Consider the following 17,555-nt stretch of genomic DNA (forward strand, 5'->3'; position numbering starts at 1 on the left):
CAGCACCAGAATTGTGTCTACGTAAGTGTTTTACATTACCTAATGCAACTGTACCAAACTTAAAGATGGCATAAACACTGCCTAATATTAAAGAAGAACTAACATAACACACATCGGTGCTGAACTAATTCTAATGGTAACCACACTAGAATAGGATCCTCAGAATGCCACCCAAGCAGTCTAGCCTGTGGTGACAGCACTCCTCATTGATCCCATAGCTATAGTGTGATCCCAGACCTAACCTCTTTTTTCATATATTATTTCTTTATTATTATTTCATCTTCTGTTATCCTTCAAAATTATTAACTCATTTCTAAGAGTGTTATATCTATTTGTATTTTATATAAACACTGCAAAGCATTCTAACTTAGCTTTTGATAGCTGTTGCTACACCAGCCCTGCTGACGTTTTTCAATTTTTCATCAGAGTCAGGGACTATGCCGGAGCCAGCTTAACAGAAGCACGAGCTTAACCTTTCAAAGAACTGCTGAGCTATGGGATCAATGAGAAGTGCTGCCACCACAGGCTAGACCAGTGGTCTCAAACTCAAACCCTTTGCGGGGCCACATTTTGGATGTGTAGGTACTTGGAGGGCCGCAGAAAAAAATAGTTAATGTCTTATTAAAGAAATGACAATTTGCATGAGGTAAAACTCTTTATAGTTTATAAAACTTTCCTTTAACAGTTAAAAGGAAAGCTATATAAACATGCAAAATTGTCATTTCTTTAATAAGACATTAACTATTTTTTCTGCGGTCCTCCAAGTACTCTCTTTTTTCTGCAGCCCTCACATTAAAAGTATAATATCTTTTCTTTCTCAAAACTGGCACATTTCAATCACTATATTGAAAATAAAATAATTTTCCCTACCTTTGTTGTCTGGTGACTTGATTTTTCTGTGCTTTCAACTATGTTTCCAGGGCCTTCTTGTCCTTTGACTGTTTTTCTCTCCATCTTCGGCATTAACTTAATGTTCAATTTTTCTACTTTCTTTTCAAAATTTACTTTTCCATGTCTTACCTTCCCTTCCTATCTCTCTCTTCTTCCATCTTATTTCCATGGTCTGGCATCTCTTTCCTTCCTTTCTCTCCCTCCCTCCTTCCTTCCTTTCCCCTGGTCTGGCATCTGTCTCCTTCCCTTCCCCCATGCCCTGGCATCTCTCCCTCCCCCTCCATGGTCTGATATCTCCTTTCCTTCCCTCCCTCCCATGAACTTGGCTTCTTCTCTTGTTCCTCTCCTCTCCTTTCTCCTTCCTTCCCTCTCTTTCCCCAATTGGGTGCAGCAGTAACAAAAGCAGCATTTCCCTTCCCCCTTTCCTGTGCAGGAGAGGCATTTCTCTTCCCCTTTCCCTCCCTCTCCCTTTCCCTGTACAGCAGCATTTCCCTAGGGTCCCCCTTTCCTATGTAGAAGAAGCATTTCTCTTTCCCCTTCCCTTCCGTGCTCTTCCTTGTGGAGCCGCAGCGTGTCTGGCCGGCTTGTTCCGTTCAAAGCCGCGGGTGGCGGCTCCTTATGAGATCTGCGCCTGCGTCTGAAGCCTCTCTGATGTTGTGACGTCAGAGAGGCTTCCGATGCAGGAGTGGATAGCGCAAAGAGCCGCCAACCCGCGGCTTTGAACGGAACGAGCCGGCCAGACACGCTGCTGCTCCAAAAGGAAGGGAAAGGGGAAGAGAAATGCTGTTGATCGCATCCAGACCGCGGGCCGCAAATAAAACCTGGAGAGCCACATGCGGCCCATGGGCCGCGTGTTTGAGACCGCTGGGCTAGATTGATTGGATAGCATTGAGGATCCTATTCTAGTGTGGTTACCATTAGAATTAGTTCAGCGCTGATGTGTGTTATATAATGGTACTGTAGGCATGGCTAATGCTGGAAGTGGCATTAGGCGCCATAAAGCACCTACATCAAAGGTAGGCACCGGAAATGTAGGCCTTGAAAACTAAGGCCTACATTTCCGGTACCTACCTTTCCTGGAGTTGCGTTTCTATAAACGGCGCCGTTGTGTTTCTATAAACAAGCAATTGTTAGCTGCTTTTAAGGTGGCTGCCGACAATGGCGCCATTTAGAGAATCCACTCTTACATATGTGAATATTACATTTGCGTGAATAAGGGCTAGTATTCTTAGTGCACAAATGGTGCAGATTGTAGTATTAGGGGATGGTGAGTATAATCCACCTAAGGATCTTGTGCTTTATTTTCACTGAGTAACAGCCATATTCTATATACGGCGCCTACATTAGGCACTGCTAGATGCCTTAATTGCAGCTGCCTAGCGACACCTAAGTTTGGAACCTGCACCTAATTTTTATTTTTTAATTGGCTTAATCAGCATGGTAATTGACCACCCTGGTTTTCAGCCAATCAAAAAAAAATACAACCTTAAACAATTTAAGAGTTTGCCACCAAAATCTTTGGACACCTAGCAATACCTAAGTGGAGGCTCCCCCCTCCCCCCACGCCTAAGGATGTGTGTGTTAAAAAAAAAAAAGTAGGCACGGTTCTGGGCAGAGAAAAAGTGTGGTTGTCTTAGGCATCGTTAGGCGTCTGACATAGGCACCGCAAAACTGGCCTAATGGAGCGACACCTATGTGTAAGATGCCTAGCAATGCCTGTTTAGGCGCCACTAGGTGTGATTCTGTAAACCACCGTTTTTTTTTATTGACAAACATGTTGAGCGACGTTTATAGAATCTGGCCCAAAGTGCATTATTACCTTTAAAAATTGTCTGTAGGTTCCAAGGATCCAAAGTTATTGCACTAGTTTCTTCTGTGAGCGTTTCTATTTTATTTTAAAAAAAAAGGTACATAAAGATTTGAAAATCCCATCTGCCTGTATTGTTCTAGAACCATACATAATGTCCCTTAAGCTAAAAGTGCAGGTAGTATAGATTCCTGAACCTGCTGGACTGAATGAGAGTGATGTTCTGACAGAGAGTTTACCTAAGTGATTTGATGTTTATCCAGTCAAATGACTTTGCATAGTTTAAAAGACAGTCGAAAGACTTTTTGTCTAAACTAATTTATGTTCATTTTTAGGAGAATATCACTAGCCACGCCCCGACAACTTTTTAAATCTTCTAACATGACTCAGCGATGGCAACGACGAGAGATTTCTAATTTTGAATACTTGATGTTCCTTAATACTATAGCAGGTAAGGTTTCTGACTGTAGTCATCTTAAAATATTTGTGTTTGCCAAAATCTTGAGTACCATGATTTGGTTGAAAACATTTATCCTTCGGGGTTTAAGCTAGAGCCCTACGATAGATTCTGAAGTACTTGTATAAAATTGTATAAGGAAATACACAACCTATCACTGAGCTTTAGATTCATTTGTTGTTATAAAAGCTGTTTGCTGTTCTCCTTCTGCCATTTCCTCTGCTGACAGCTTTGTCTGAAGCTTTATTAGATGCAACAAACCATTGCCAGAGAGAGTCTGGAAATAATAATGGGAAAATGTAATTTTACTACTTCGTCATTCTCAACAACAGCAGTGAGACAGGAGAATAACAGTGCTTTGCCTAGTACAGATGTCACCTGGTTGTGGCATGATTAGGTAACACAATATTTTCTCTTCTGATTTTTTAAGACTGAGTTCTGTTGTGAGTAGTTATTTGGAAAGAAGCTTCTGCCACAAGCTTTTATAAATGTAACACCGATTTTGATACTAATACAATTAAAATCAACACAGAAAAGGTATAATATTTCAAACAAAGTTTTTACTAGCAAATGATGATATTGATAGACTGGCAATGATAAATTATAGAATAACAAGAAATCATTCTGAGTTTTCTAATGGCAACATTTAGACATGTACATACATGTACATGTGATTGAAAAAAGAGAAGGCACTGATTATTTTTCCTTTCATTAACAACTACATGTACTTCTAAGAACATTCCCAGTGCTGAATCATGGCTATAAATCTTTTGGCCTACATTTCCTAATCAGTGTTAAATGCGTTTTATTGTTACTTAATACACATTATTAGTAAACAGGCCTCACTGACAAATTTCAATACCCCATATAAAAAGTGCAATGACACACATTAAAGCATTTACACAGGTTTCTCGCTCTTAGGAATAAATTTAGGAACTACAGCATTTTAAGGTAATATAAACTTTCCTATTCAGGCTATATCATCAAAATTCAGTATACATTTTAGCTTTTAGCTCAGTAATAGAGAATCTACCAATGATGGTTTCTTGTAAATGATTCTCTTTAAGGCATTTTTATTAAAAAACAGAAGAGAATTTTTAACAAGAACAGCTAATGAATTCTGCATCGCTTTTCTTCCCTTTTTTTCTTCTGTTTAGCATTTTCCATTTTTTCCCTGTGATGTACAAGCCTTCACTGGCTAATTATGTATATATTTAGCTACTGCATGTGTTGGGCTTATTATTGTCATCTAATTAGATGTAACTCAAAGTACTTGCTTCCAGAAAAATCATTAAAAATTCTTTCCTAATGACCTAGAGATGACAAAATGTCTGTAAAGTGTGAAGAGGCAGACAAGCACAGGAACATCGCTCTTAAAGAGTGTTAATCCAGATGCTACAATCATCTAATTAAACAATATTTTGCTGTCATTAACATTTTCACCAAGGAATTGCAGTTATAATTTCTTTGTTAGCTGTCTCTAGATTGTGTTACCTTCAAAACTTAAGTGCCACATGAAAACATTAAATTAGATAGTTTAATTAAAAACTTTTTAAAAGAAGAAACATATCTGTTTTTGTGATGTCGTTTACCTTCTCTCTATTATCTCAGTAGGTTAGTGTCACAGATGTGCATTTTTCAATAGACTGAATTTAGGATTAATCTTTATGATTAATTTTCATAATCACTTCCACAGATAAAATGATGCTTTCATCTGTGAAAACTGACTTTATGAAAATGTTGCCATATGTATGTGTAAAAGTAGACCAAACCAGATAACTCTTCTAATATCAAGTATTTTGACAGAAGCTATTACCCACTCAATATTGAGCCTATTATCAGTCTGGGCTTAGCCTCTGAAAATGTATATGAACTTCCGTCTCCGCATTCTGCGCACGATTGGCAGTGATAAGAGACATGTCTCCCAAATGTAACATCACCAACTGGAATTTGAAAAGCGTACCTACTTCTGAGGCAAACTACAGCAGCCATTACTCACTGGATATTGAACCTGTTAGCAATCTGGGCTTAGCCTCTGAAAATCTGCCTGAACTTCCATTTAAGCACTCCAAATGTTATCAACAATGGGAGGAGTCAGGTTGCCCAATTGTGACATCACCCACTAGAATTTGTAAAGCGCACTTACTCATGACTGCCCCTACAAATAATTTTATGATTATTTCTAGTCTTTTTGTTATTTGTTATTGTTTTATTTTAAGCCATTTGTTGAGAGATTTTATTGTTATTTAAAATGATGCAAAGTTTGTGGTTTTACGGCACACTTTTGCTTCTCCTAACGGGAATGATATCTGGATTACATAGTGAATGGCAGATTCCAGCTAAATTAACTGTAGACTGCTGGGGAAAGTCAGGTACTGGTTTGGCTAATTCTTGAGTTCAAATCCTATTATTGAGAATGAGAATAAGCATAAAAACTAAGCAAATTGCTGCAATAATCTAATCTAATCTAATCTAATCTAAACCTTAAGTTTATATACCGCATCATCTCCATAAGAACAATAACAGAACTTAATGCACAGTATTGTAAAGCCCAAACATATAGAATTAAAAAAAGAAAAATGCATATTATGTGGAGGGCCATTTTTGATAGGAAATCCAAAGTCAGAGGTAGAGAAATTGCTATATTTGAATGAGACGCCCAAATATATATATATTTTTTTTAATCACCTACTTGGACATCTTGACCGCTAGAATGTCTAGACCAGAGGTGTCCAACCTTTTGGCTTCCCTGGGCTGCATTGGCTGAAAAAAATGTTTCCGGGGCCGCACAAATGCGTAAACACTGCAGCAAGACAGAGGAGTGAACCGGCAAGACAGTAAACATCTCCAAGAGCAGTGTCGGCTGTTGGCGACAAAAATCAGCAACTGGTCCAGGGGTGCCAGTACAGCGACAGTACTGTTTAAAACCCCACTGTAGTAGTGTCAGAGACTGCTAGAAAAGCTGTTTTGAGAAGCACCCCAGCAGCGGTGAGAGATTCCCATTCTCTCCCACTGCCACACAGCACCCCCCCTCCCTGTAGCAAAAGAGATGCCCACTCTCTCCTGCTGTCAAGCACACAGCACACACCCCACCGAAGCAGCAGGAAAAATGCCCACTCTCTTCTGCTGACAAGTAAACCCCACCCCACCCCCAGCAGCGGGAGAGATGCCTGTTCTCTCCCGCTGTATCACAATACCACCCCCCTGCCTACAACCCCTCTCCCCCATACCTTTAATTAGATGACTGACTAGAGGTATGCCTACTCCCGGCCAGCTGGCTTCCTTCTTCCAAAATTGGCTGCACCAGGAAGGGGCCTAAGGCTCTGTTTGGCCGAACGTCCCATAGGAGGGACCTTAGGTGTCTGGGCCAATCAGAGCCTTAGGTCCCTTCCCCATGCATCCAGAGTTTTCCTTCATTTGAAAAAGACGCAGCTCCTGTACATTAACGCCACGGAGATATTTAAACGTCTTTAGCATATCCACTCTCTCCCGTCTTTGTTCCAGAGTATACATATTAAGTTCTCCAAGTCTGTCCCCATATGATTTATGACAAAGACCACTAGCCAATTTTGTAACAGCCTTCTGGATCAACTCCATCCTATTTATATCTTTTTGAAGGTGCGATCTCCAAACTTGCACACAGTATTCCAAATGGGGCCTCACCAGAGACTTATACAAGAGACTTCTTGCTTCAATGGGAAGCCAGTATAATTTGAGATATAGAGGTGACCTTTTCTCATTTCTGGTTGCTGAAAATATTAGCCTGGCTGCTACGTTTTGGAGGGTCTGTAATTTTTATTGTATAGCTTCTCTGCAACATACATAGAGGATGTTGCAATAGGCTAACTGAGACCAGTGGCGTAGCTGGGAAGGTTGGAGCCCAGGGCAGTGGTGCTCGGCATCACCGCTCTTTGTGCCCCCTGCTCTTCTCCGCTACTGTCGCTTGAGCGCATCCCTCACACCTCTTAAAATGTTTGCCACCATGAGCAGCATTTTCTGTCTGCTGCTTGCACTGGCCTTGGGTCCCTTCTGATGTCAAGTCCTGGTCCCACAAACAAGAAGTGACATCAGAAGGGTGTCAAGGCTGGTGCGAACAGCAGGCAGAAGATGCTGCTCGCACCGGTGAACATTTCAAGAAGTATGCTGGGGGGCAGAGAGGAGTAGAGGAGAAGCACCAGCACCCCTGCGAAGAAGGTACCCAGGGCGGTCGCACACACACACCCCAACCCCACCCCCGCCCTTCTTACTACACCACTGCCTGAGACATCAGAAGTGATTGGATTAAGAGCTGAAAGGTTTCTCTGTCAAAGCAGTGACAAATTTGACTTAATTTTCTTAGTGTCAAAAATACTTTTACTTAACCCTCGTATTTGTGCTTTCCAGGATAGATTCCTGTCAAATATAATCCCTAAGATTCTTAGTTCTGATTCCAGTTTCAGTGGGTTTTTATTCAGTAACACTTGAGTATCTTAACTGTTGATTCTAGGTGGGCTTAGCAGTAAAAATTTGGCTTTTTTCTTGTTTAGTTTTAGTTTCATACTGTCTGCCCAGTCCTCGACTAGGTTCATAGCCTTACTTTCCAGATTGCTAGTCTTGTTTTCGATTTGTGGAAAAGAAGGTATATTGTGATATCATCTGCATAGGAAAAGTGTATTAGTCCTTTCTTGTCTAAGGAGTATCCTAGCATTGACATCAGTATATTGAACTATATCAAGGAGAGTGGTGACCCTTGAGGTACTCTGCTTAAAGCTGTCCATTCTTTGGATATTTCTTCTTTCATTTTTACACAGTTGGAGCTGCCTGTCAGAAATCCTTTCAACCAGGAATGCAGTATAATAGTTTAATAAATGTTATATTCCACCCTACATAAAATATCAAAGTGGGTACAAAACATAAAATATAAAAATTATAACATGCATAAAAATGTATACAATAGTTTAATTAAATACACACACTTTTAAAATTTATGCACATTTTAAATAACTATAACAATAAGACACACAGAAAGAAAGAGAAAAAAAACAAAAAATACTTTACTGCTAATCCCTAGAATGTTTAGAATTAGTACTAGGAGTTGATGGTCAACTACAGTACATCAAATGCATTGTCTTGGTCAAATTACACAAGAACAAGTTATCCAATACTCATACATTTCATTATTTTAGAAGTCATGGTTCCTAGCAGGGTTTCAGTGCTATAATATTTTCTGAAGCCTGATTGTGTAGCATATAATCGATTATGGTGTTCCATTACCAAAATCATCTTAGATAATATTGTACTTTTGAAACAGAAAAGATTTAAAGAAAATAAGTTAGGTTGAAACAACAATTTAGAAGGTTAGAGAGAAGATGGGCAGCTCATCAGAATGATGCTGATAAGATAGCATAGAGGAAGTTGATCAGCCAATATAAATACTAGTTGAAACATGCAAAACAAGGACATTAACTTTAATAACAAAAAGAACACACAATTTAAAGCTAACAACCAACCCCCCTCGGCAGTGGGAGAGATGCCCATGCTTCGTTATCACCACGTAACTCCCCCCCCAACATGCCTCCCCCTTACCTTACTTTCAGATGGCTGGCCAGAGGGATGTCTACTCCCTCTGGCCAGCTGGCCTGCCTCTTCAAAATAGTGGATGCACCGGGAAGGGACCTAAAGCTCTGATTGGTCCAGATGCATAAGGCCCCACCCATAGGAGGGGCCTTAAACAACCTAGGCCAATCAGAGGCTCAGTCCCCTCCATGATGCATCCCAGGATGCACCGGGGAGGGGAAGGCCCGCAATTTTAAAGAGGTGGGCCAGCTGGCCGGAGGGAGTAGGCATCCCTTCAGCCAGCCACCTGAAAGTAAGGTAAGGTAAGGGGGAGAGAGTGGGGGTTTTCAGAGCCATGGAGGGTGTTGTGTGGCAGCAGGAGAACATGGGCATCTCTCCCCTTGCCAAGGGGGTTTGGAGGGGTGTTAGTTGGCAGCAGGAGAGATTGGGTATCTCTCCTGCTACCGGGGGGGGGGGGGGGGTGTTGGTCGGTTGGCAGTGGGGGACATTGGGCATCTTTCCTGCTGCCAGGGGTGGGGAGTGTTGGCAAGAGAAATTAGGCTTCTAACCTGCTACCGAGCAGTGTGTCGGTTAGCAGTGGGAGAAATTGGGCATCTTTTCTGCTGCCAGGGAGGGGTGTTGCTTGGCAACGGGAGATCATGGACATCTCTACTACTGCCAAGTGGAGCTATAAAACACGCACTCAAGAAGCATGCTTTTACTACTCCCACAAAAAAAAAAAATAGACTGCAATTTGTGATTCTTCATGTAATTTTTCAATTTTTTTGATTAGTCACAGTCAAAACACACAACACAAGATATACTTTTAAGTGTTGTCACTGTACTGGCTGATATTTGTCACCAAAAGCCATCGCCGCCCTCCAATCCTTCCGCAAACACCTGAAAACTTGGCTCTTTTCAAAAATCTAACACTTCCCGCTTTTTGGTTCCCTGTCCCTCTTTATCTTCCTAGCTCCTTTCCTATAACCCTTCATTGTAGCTCCTTTTCAACCTAACCCTGTAAACCGCGCCAAGCTCTACGCTTGTGGAGATGGCGAGGTATACAAACCTAAAGTTTAGTTTAACAAAGTTCTCGTTTCAGTATTCAAGAGCCCATTTGCATGTTGGAGACTGCTAGAAAACTCATTAAAGACTGCAATAAGCACTTTTGATAATCCGCCGCTGAAATGCATGTAGGCTAAACTGTCTGGAATCAGTTTAGCGATGGCGTTAAAGTTTTGAGAATCTGAACCTAAAAGATGATAATAGTACTAAAGGAAGATTGGAAGTGACTTTCCCCTTTAGGAAATAGATAATATTCAAATGCAGGAACTAGAGGTACCATCAGACAATCTATGGCATAATTTTTCAAAAATAACAGAGAAGGAATTAAGATGTAAATTTGTTTCCTCACATTGTCTACTTGAGAACTGTCCATACTTGAAGAAGAATGTTTCAGACAATTGTATAGGAATTCCATTAGATTGGATAATAGAAAATCTAAAGGAAGGAGCTTCCCCAAGACATCTGGGTAATATAATCTGTAGCTCAATTCTGAAAGATCAAAAATGGAGTCTTTTAGTAACATAGAGGGGCATTTTTGATATGATGTCTAAGTCTGAGTGTGGATGTTTTGGGAAAAACATCCAAAAATCCAGTAGAGAAAATTACCATTTTTGAAATAGCAAAATGTCTTATTTCCAAAAATGACCATTTCTAGTTGTGTTTGCCCTTAGTGTGTCTATCCTTTTTGACCATTTTTTTAAAAAGAAACGTCAAAAAGAAAAAAAATGCACACAAATAAGCCACTGGAACATAGAAGCAGCTAACAATCTTAGCCACACAGACATGCTCAGCAGAGCAGAGGGGCACTCTAAGGGGTACTGCAGTGAACGTCACATTAAAAGTCCTAGGATCACATCTCACCATAACCCACTTATATTGTATGGTGAGCCCTCCAAAACCACCCCAAACTTACTGTACCTACCTGTACACCACAACAGTAGTTCTTATGCCTGCGGGTGTCATCTTTATGTTGGTACTTCTCTTACTGACCTACAAATGCGCTCACTCAGCTGCCCCTCACTATCTCTCTTCGCTTTTCTCCCTCTGTTTCTCCCCCCTCCCCCCCTTTAAGCTCCGCTCAGCTAGTAAGTCCATCCTATCTATGCCATTCTCTTCAACTGCTAACTCCAGACTTTGACCCTTCTACCTTGCTGCACCTTATGCTTGGAACAAGCTGCCCAAATCCCTAAGTTGGGCTCAGTCTCTGGCAGTGTTCAAGGCCCAGTTAAAATCTCACCTCTTCGAGAATGCTTTTGTCTCCTAACTCCTCTCACCTTGGGTTCTGCATTCCCAACCCTATATGTCATGTCGGTCTGTTTGTCCAAGTTAGATTGTAAGCTCGTCCAAGCAGGGACCGTCTATAAATGTGAAAATGTACAGCACTGCATATACCTTTCAGTGCTATATAAGTGATAAGTAGTAGTAGTAGTTTTCTTATGTGCTGCCACACATTGAGTTAAGGGTTTCAACGTATCCTCGATAATGACACCTAGATCCCTTTCCTGGGCAGTCACTCCTAACTTAGAACCTAGCATCACATAGCTATAGTTCGGGTTCCTCTTTCTCACATGCATCGCTTTGCACGTGCTCACATTAAAATGTCATCTGCCATTTTGATGCCCAATCTCATAAGGTCCACTTGCAATTTTGCATAATCATCTTTCAATTTAACAACTTTGAACAACTTTGTGTCATCAGCAAATTTAATTATCTCACTAGTTATTCCCATCTCTAGATCATTGATAAATATGTTAAAAAGCAGCAGTCCTAGCACAGACCCCTGAGGAACCCCACTATTTACACTTCTCTATTGAGTATTGACCATTTAAACCTACTCTCTGTTTTCTGTCTTTTCAACCAGTTCTTAATCCATAATAAGACAATACCTCCTATCCCATGACTTTCTAATTTGGGCATCATATTAATAAAATGCATAGGAATAAAGGTCAACATTTAAGTTGTAGGTGATACTTTTTATTTGACTAATTGGATCCATGTGTGACTAGCTTTTGGGAGTCATATTCCCTTGACAATTCTATACTGACTTGATGAAAGAAGTATAACTTTCAACAGCTAGTCACAAATGTATTAGATTAGATCTAGCCTGTTTGTGGATCTTTTTACTAAGTTGCTTTAGTTGTTGAACATGGCTTGCAAGAAAAATGTATCTTATTATGTTCAGCATTTGCAGTTTATAATTGCAAAAGCCAATATTTCAATAACAGAATACAGTATATATGTGAAGGAAAATTTATCATTCCACTGAGCTGTGAATATTTGAAAATAGTGCATTATGCCCAAGAACATTGCAGTCAGGAGAAAAAAACACACTAAGGGACCCTTTTACTAAACAGCATTATGCAATTAAAGTGTAGTTTACTCTACAATAACTGTTAGCAAACAACTGTGCTGCAGTTTCACAGTTATCATTTGATAAGTCAAATATTACGTGCTTTTTATGTTAGTGGGCGAGTCATAGGTAGAAAATGAGCATGGAAGGTAGTTTGTGATTAGCACATTGCAAATAACACATGCTAATTAGCACTTTTGCTCTTAGCGCAGGACTTACCACTTCCTAAATAGGAAGCTCTAAAGCCCATATTCTGTAAACGGTGCTGTTATCAGTGAGTGGCTGCCTTAAAAAGAGCCAACGATCACTTGTCAATCACATAACAGTGTTGTTTACAGAATCACAGTTCCATGAAAGGAAGGCACCAGAAATGTAGGCCAGGGTTTTAAAAGCCTACATTTCTTGCGCCTACCTTTCATGAGAATCATGCCTATGACGGCACCTTATGATGCCCAACGCCACTTCAGACGTTAACCACACCTACGGTGGTGTTAGGTGTCGTAAGGCGCCTCTATAGATGGGATTACGGCAGCCTTTTTGAAGGTGCCCCCTTTTTAAAAAAATGGTTTTTATTTGGCGCAGCCAATTAGTGCGCTGATTAAATCAATTAAACCCAATTAAGTTAGGGGTAGGGTGTCTACCACCACCTAACTTCAGGTGCTATGTTTAGAATCGGGCCCTAAGTGCTTCCTTGCTAACTCCAAACACAGTACCTGCAAAGTTAATGAGGCATCTGAAAAGACAAATGTTCGGAATGCTCCCAATGGTTGCTGCTTTAAATTTCCAGCTATCGCAAAGTAAAGACACTATGTTAAAGCCACAGTAACTGCGAATTTTATCAGGGCTTAGTAAAAGGGGTCCTAAATTATACATTGATCTAGCATTATCTCAGAATTATTTTATAAAGGCATTGTAATAAATTTTTGGAAATTTATATTAGTATATTGTATACACACAGTAGTATAAAATTATTTACAGGCTAGCTCTCCCATCTTAGTTTATGCATGACTTACATTTCATATACTTGACGCATACAAACTGTTACTGCTACAAAATAAGAGAACTAAAAATGGTATAAGTGTTTGGATGTATTAGTGTTATTCTGATTGTAAAATATGGAAACATAGGGCTCCTTTTACGAAGGCACGTTAGGGCCTTAACGCGCGGAATAGCGCGTGCTAAAATGCCACGCGTGCTGTCTGCTACCGCCTCCTCTTGAGCAGGCGGTAGTTTTTTGGCTAGCGCACACTAATCCGGTGCGTGCGCTAAAAACACTAGCGCACCTTCGTAAAAGGAGCCCATAGTTGTTGACCATAAGCATTTATTTAAAAAAACAACAACAAAAAAATAAAAACAGGTGTTTGGAATAGTTATGAAGGTCTTATGTTTCTCAAAGGCAGACATAAGTTTTGTATAATACTGCATATTTTGCCCAGAACAAGGAAAGCTGTGTTTCCTTGTGCCAGTCTTTGTACCCCAGGAATCTGTCTAGAGTCTAGAAGGAAACATTTAGCAAGACAGGGCTGTAAATCTTACACTGAACAGGGAATTGTTAACCTAAGTTATTTTAGTCAGTTAATTTGATATATATTGTAAGAGAATATGTGTGCATGTGGCTTAATGTACAAATATAGAGAAAAGTGTGCTGTTAATAAGGTTGTTTCTAAACAAATACGGTATATATTATGGTCCCTGTTTATTAAGGCGGTATTTTACTGAAGTGCATTAGATTTTGCACTTAACATGCTATAATGCAGGAAATTAACACACACCAAGTGCAAAACTAATGTGGTCCCTAGTGGGGAGTATGCCTGGAAAGTAATCTGTGATTACTATATTAAAATGTCTATTAGCATGCGATACTTGGCTCTCAGCATGGAAGCATTAAGCGCCTTCTGTTTAGGAGGTAATAAATGTTCATATGCCAACTCTGTGTTACAGTGGTGAGTGCAGTGTGTTTAGTGCCAAAACTGTTATCAACCTATGCCCTGCCCAGTTCTGCCCATTTACAAAAAAATGGCCTTACCATATTTGCTCAAATATAAACCTATCCAAATATAAGCCACCATTTCCTCCCCTCCTCTTTAGGGAAAAAATGGTAACTTGAATATAAATCAAGGGTTTATATTCCACCATTGCTCTTCTTTTATCCTGTGGTATAGGGCATTCCTACCACCCTCCCTCCTAGTACTGTCCTTCCTCTACCGCTATCAGCACCCCTTCCCCCCCCCCAAAAAAAAAAATATATATATATAATGACAGAGTTCACCTCCCTTCCTCTTCCCCTCCTCCTCCCAAACAGGCACGGTTCACCCCCTTGACAAACCCCTATACAGTCTCGCTGCCACTGGAACAGGATTCTCTGATATACAGCATGTTCTAAAATACAAAAAAAAATGGCCTTCCAAGTTCTGGCTACATTCAGCATGAATCTCCATTCCATTTTATAAACTGAAACATCCAAACTATGAACAAGACAAAACAAGGGATATGAACTCCTTGAGGCAGCGGAGGAAAGTCTATATTATAGTTATACAAATGTCTATGTGAAGGAGTAGCCTAATGGCTAGAGTAGTCTGCAGAAATCCAAAGATTGCTGATTAAAGTCTTTCTGCAGATTTTTGTCATTTTTTTTTAACTGTAAGCCCTCCAAGGACAAGAAAATATCTGTGGCTTCCGTTCTCCATTCAATAGAGAGCTGCTTAATTATATTATATTACATTAGGGATTTCTATTCCGCCATTACCTTGCGGTTCAAGGCGGATTACAAATGGTTTGTCCGGAGATTAGAAGTATTTAGGGAGTAGTTTGTACATTTCTTTGAGTTGTTAAGGATTACATCTGAGTTGTCATGATATTAGAAGTTCATATGTAGTAGTTGCAGGTGATGCAGGTGATGCTTGGGACATTTCTGCTTGTGTTAGCTCGGTTTTATGTGTTTTATGAAAAGAAGGGTTTTTATTTCTTTTTTGAAGGTGTTGTAGTCTGTAGTCATGGTCAATAGGTTGTAGAGTTGTGAGTCGAGTTTTGCAGCTCGAGTGGCTAGGAGGTTGTTGTACAGTTTTTTTTTTTCTTTTGATGTTTTTGGTTGGAGGGTGTGTGAATGGTGCGTGGGTTCTCCTTTGTCTGGTTGAGGTGGATTGAACTAGTCGATTGTTCCAATAGGCTGGGCTGTCTCCGTTTATTGCTTTAAATAGTAGGCAGTAAAATTTGAAGGGGCGGGACCGCAGCAGAGAAAGCAGCGCAGGGCTCAGAGAAGGGGTGGGACCGCCGGCAGAGGAAGCAGCAGGACTCACTGGCATTGGGAACCAACGGTAGGCAGCTTTTCCGTGCGGGGGGGGCTGGGGGATCAATCGGACGTCGGGGGGGTGCGAGCGGTCTTTCAGGGTGGGGGTGCGAGTGGTCCTTCGGGGTGGGGGGGCCAGCGGTCCTTCGGGGTGGGGCATCAGGCTTTCAGGGTGGGGACAGGACTTCAAGGGGGATAGGTAGACCTTCAAGGGGGGACAGGAGACTTGGGGTAGAGGGCAGGGCGGCGAAAGGAGAGTCGGGATGAGAGGAAACTCGGGGCAGGGCGGCAAAATGAGAGTCGGGACAAGAGGAGACTCGGGGCAGAGGGCAGGGTAGCGAAAGGAGAGTTGGGACGAGAGGAGACTCGGGGCAGAGGGCAGGGCGGTGAGAGGAGAGTCGGGACGGCAGAAGGAGATTTAAATTCATGGAGCAGCATGCGCGGTACACACGTGTGCGCGCTATATAATAATTTGTTTACATAAATTTAGGTTACCCGCGCGCTATATTCGTGAAAATACGGTAATCTCGCTGTCCTTACAGCATCTCTTGTTGTATACCATTTTGAACTGAAAAGATATGACGGGATATATATAAAACTTTTATTATTATTCCTTCTTACTACTACTTATCATTTCTATAGCACTGCTAGACATATGCAACGCTGTTCATTAAACACTGAATAGTAATCAGGTACTCTTAAGTCTCCTTACCTGCTCAGGTACCTTCAACCTCACAGCCAACATTGGAAGCCTTCAGGATAGCACCCAGTAGAGAGACTGGAGTCCTTGGGATGGTGCCAGGAGATTCAGAGCAGAGCGGAGAAGGGGCATCTCTTAGCCACAAACATCATGTAGCTGCCCCATGCCCTGGAAGTGCTGCAGCCGAGGGAATCCCTGCCTTGATGCCGCAGGATTCGTCACTGCCTAAGTCAGGGGAGGAGGTCGGTCTTTCAGTGCGCTGGAATACTGGTAGTCTCCTAATTAAGAATGGAGTGGAAACTCCATATGAACAGAGGGTATCACTACCGGAATTGCAAGTTGAGGAGATAACTGCTGACTAAAGTCTGGGAGACAATCAAAGGTTTGGAATCTTCGTTTTTGACTTTTGCTGGTAAAGTAAACTCTGATATCTTGTTACGGCAACAGATGTAGCTGGTCAGGCTGGAATACAGGCTTCTCAAAATACCAAAGTAGCCTCCATAGAAGAGAGTTTACGGAAAGTTCAGATGGTAACTGTTTCCCACTGATCAACAGAAAATTGAAACATCTAGATAATTAATCAAGAAAGAACAATCTTAAGTTTTAAGTTTTCCCAAATCACCATTATTATCAGCTAATGAAATGGTATATAAAGGGAAGTGTTGGGTTTTAGCTCAGATAATATGCCATTATTCATGCTCAATATATTACTGGGATTAAGACTATAGTGAAAGCATCTTCCAGTTTAGAACATCAAGAGAACTGGATTTTCTAAGTTATCTGAATTTCTGGATAGCTCTTTGGATATAGTGACTGAGAGAACAACATTCATAGTATGTTTTGCTTTGGAGCCGAACCACAATACTGTCTGAAAATTGCATTTCAAGAAAATGGATGTGCAATTTTTAGGTTCAAAGATTCAGGTATGTTTTGACTTTTCTGGAATAACCCAGAAGAGGCATAAAGACTTTCTGGCAAAGTGATCAAGACTCCAAACCTTGGATATTACATTTGTTTTGAAATTGCCAAGTAGATGCATTATAATGTGTGAGGGTAAACAGTATTTTTTCTTTGACCCTAAACCAGGGGTGTCAAAGTCCCTCCTCGAGGGCCGCAATCCAGTCGGGTTTTCAGGATGTCGCCAATGAATACGCATGAGATCTAGTTGCATGCACTGCTTTCATGGTATGCTAATAGATCTCATGCATATTCATTAGGGAAATCCTGAAAACCGACTGGATTGCAGCCCTCGAGGAGGGACTTTGACACCCCTGCCCTAAACAAGTAATACAGATTATTGTGTTCAGAGAAGATCTTGGTGACTGTTACTGCTAATGTTCCTGTTTTAAGTCCTGGCTGACCCATCCTTTTTATCCATCTGCATAGTGATTTAATTTTTTTCTTTTTTATTTCCTTGATTTTGGCCCATAGTATAATATACGAGTTTGTGGTCAAAAGTGTATT

General features: G+C 40.9%; 1 protein-coding gene across 1 annotated transcript in view; it reads left to right on the forward strand.

The window, feature by feature from the left end:
- NBEA (neurobeachin) overlaps nt 1–17,555 on the forward strand; it is an 812,633-nt gene that overhangs the window by 652,980 nt on the left and 142,098 nt on the right. The window contains 1 exon segment of the mRNA XM_033948014.1: nt 3,034–3,149. Coding sequence (XP_033803905.1) covers nt 3,034–3,149 — 116 coding nt within the window.

The sequence above is a fragment of the Geotrypetes seraphini genome, chromosome 6, assembly GCF_902459505.1.
Source record: "Geotrypetes seraphini chromosome 6, aGeoSer1.1, whole genome shotgun sequence".
NCBI classification, from domain to species: domain Eukaryota; kingdom Metazoa; phylum Chordata; class Amphibia; order Gymnophiona; family Dermophiidae; genus Geotrypetes; species Geotrypetes seraphini.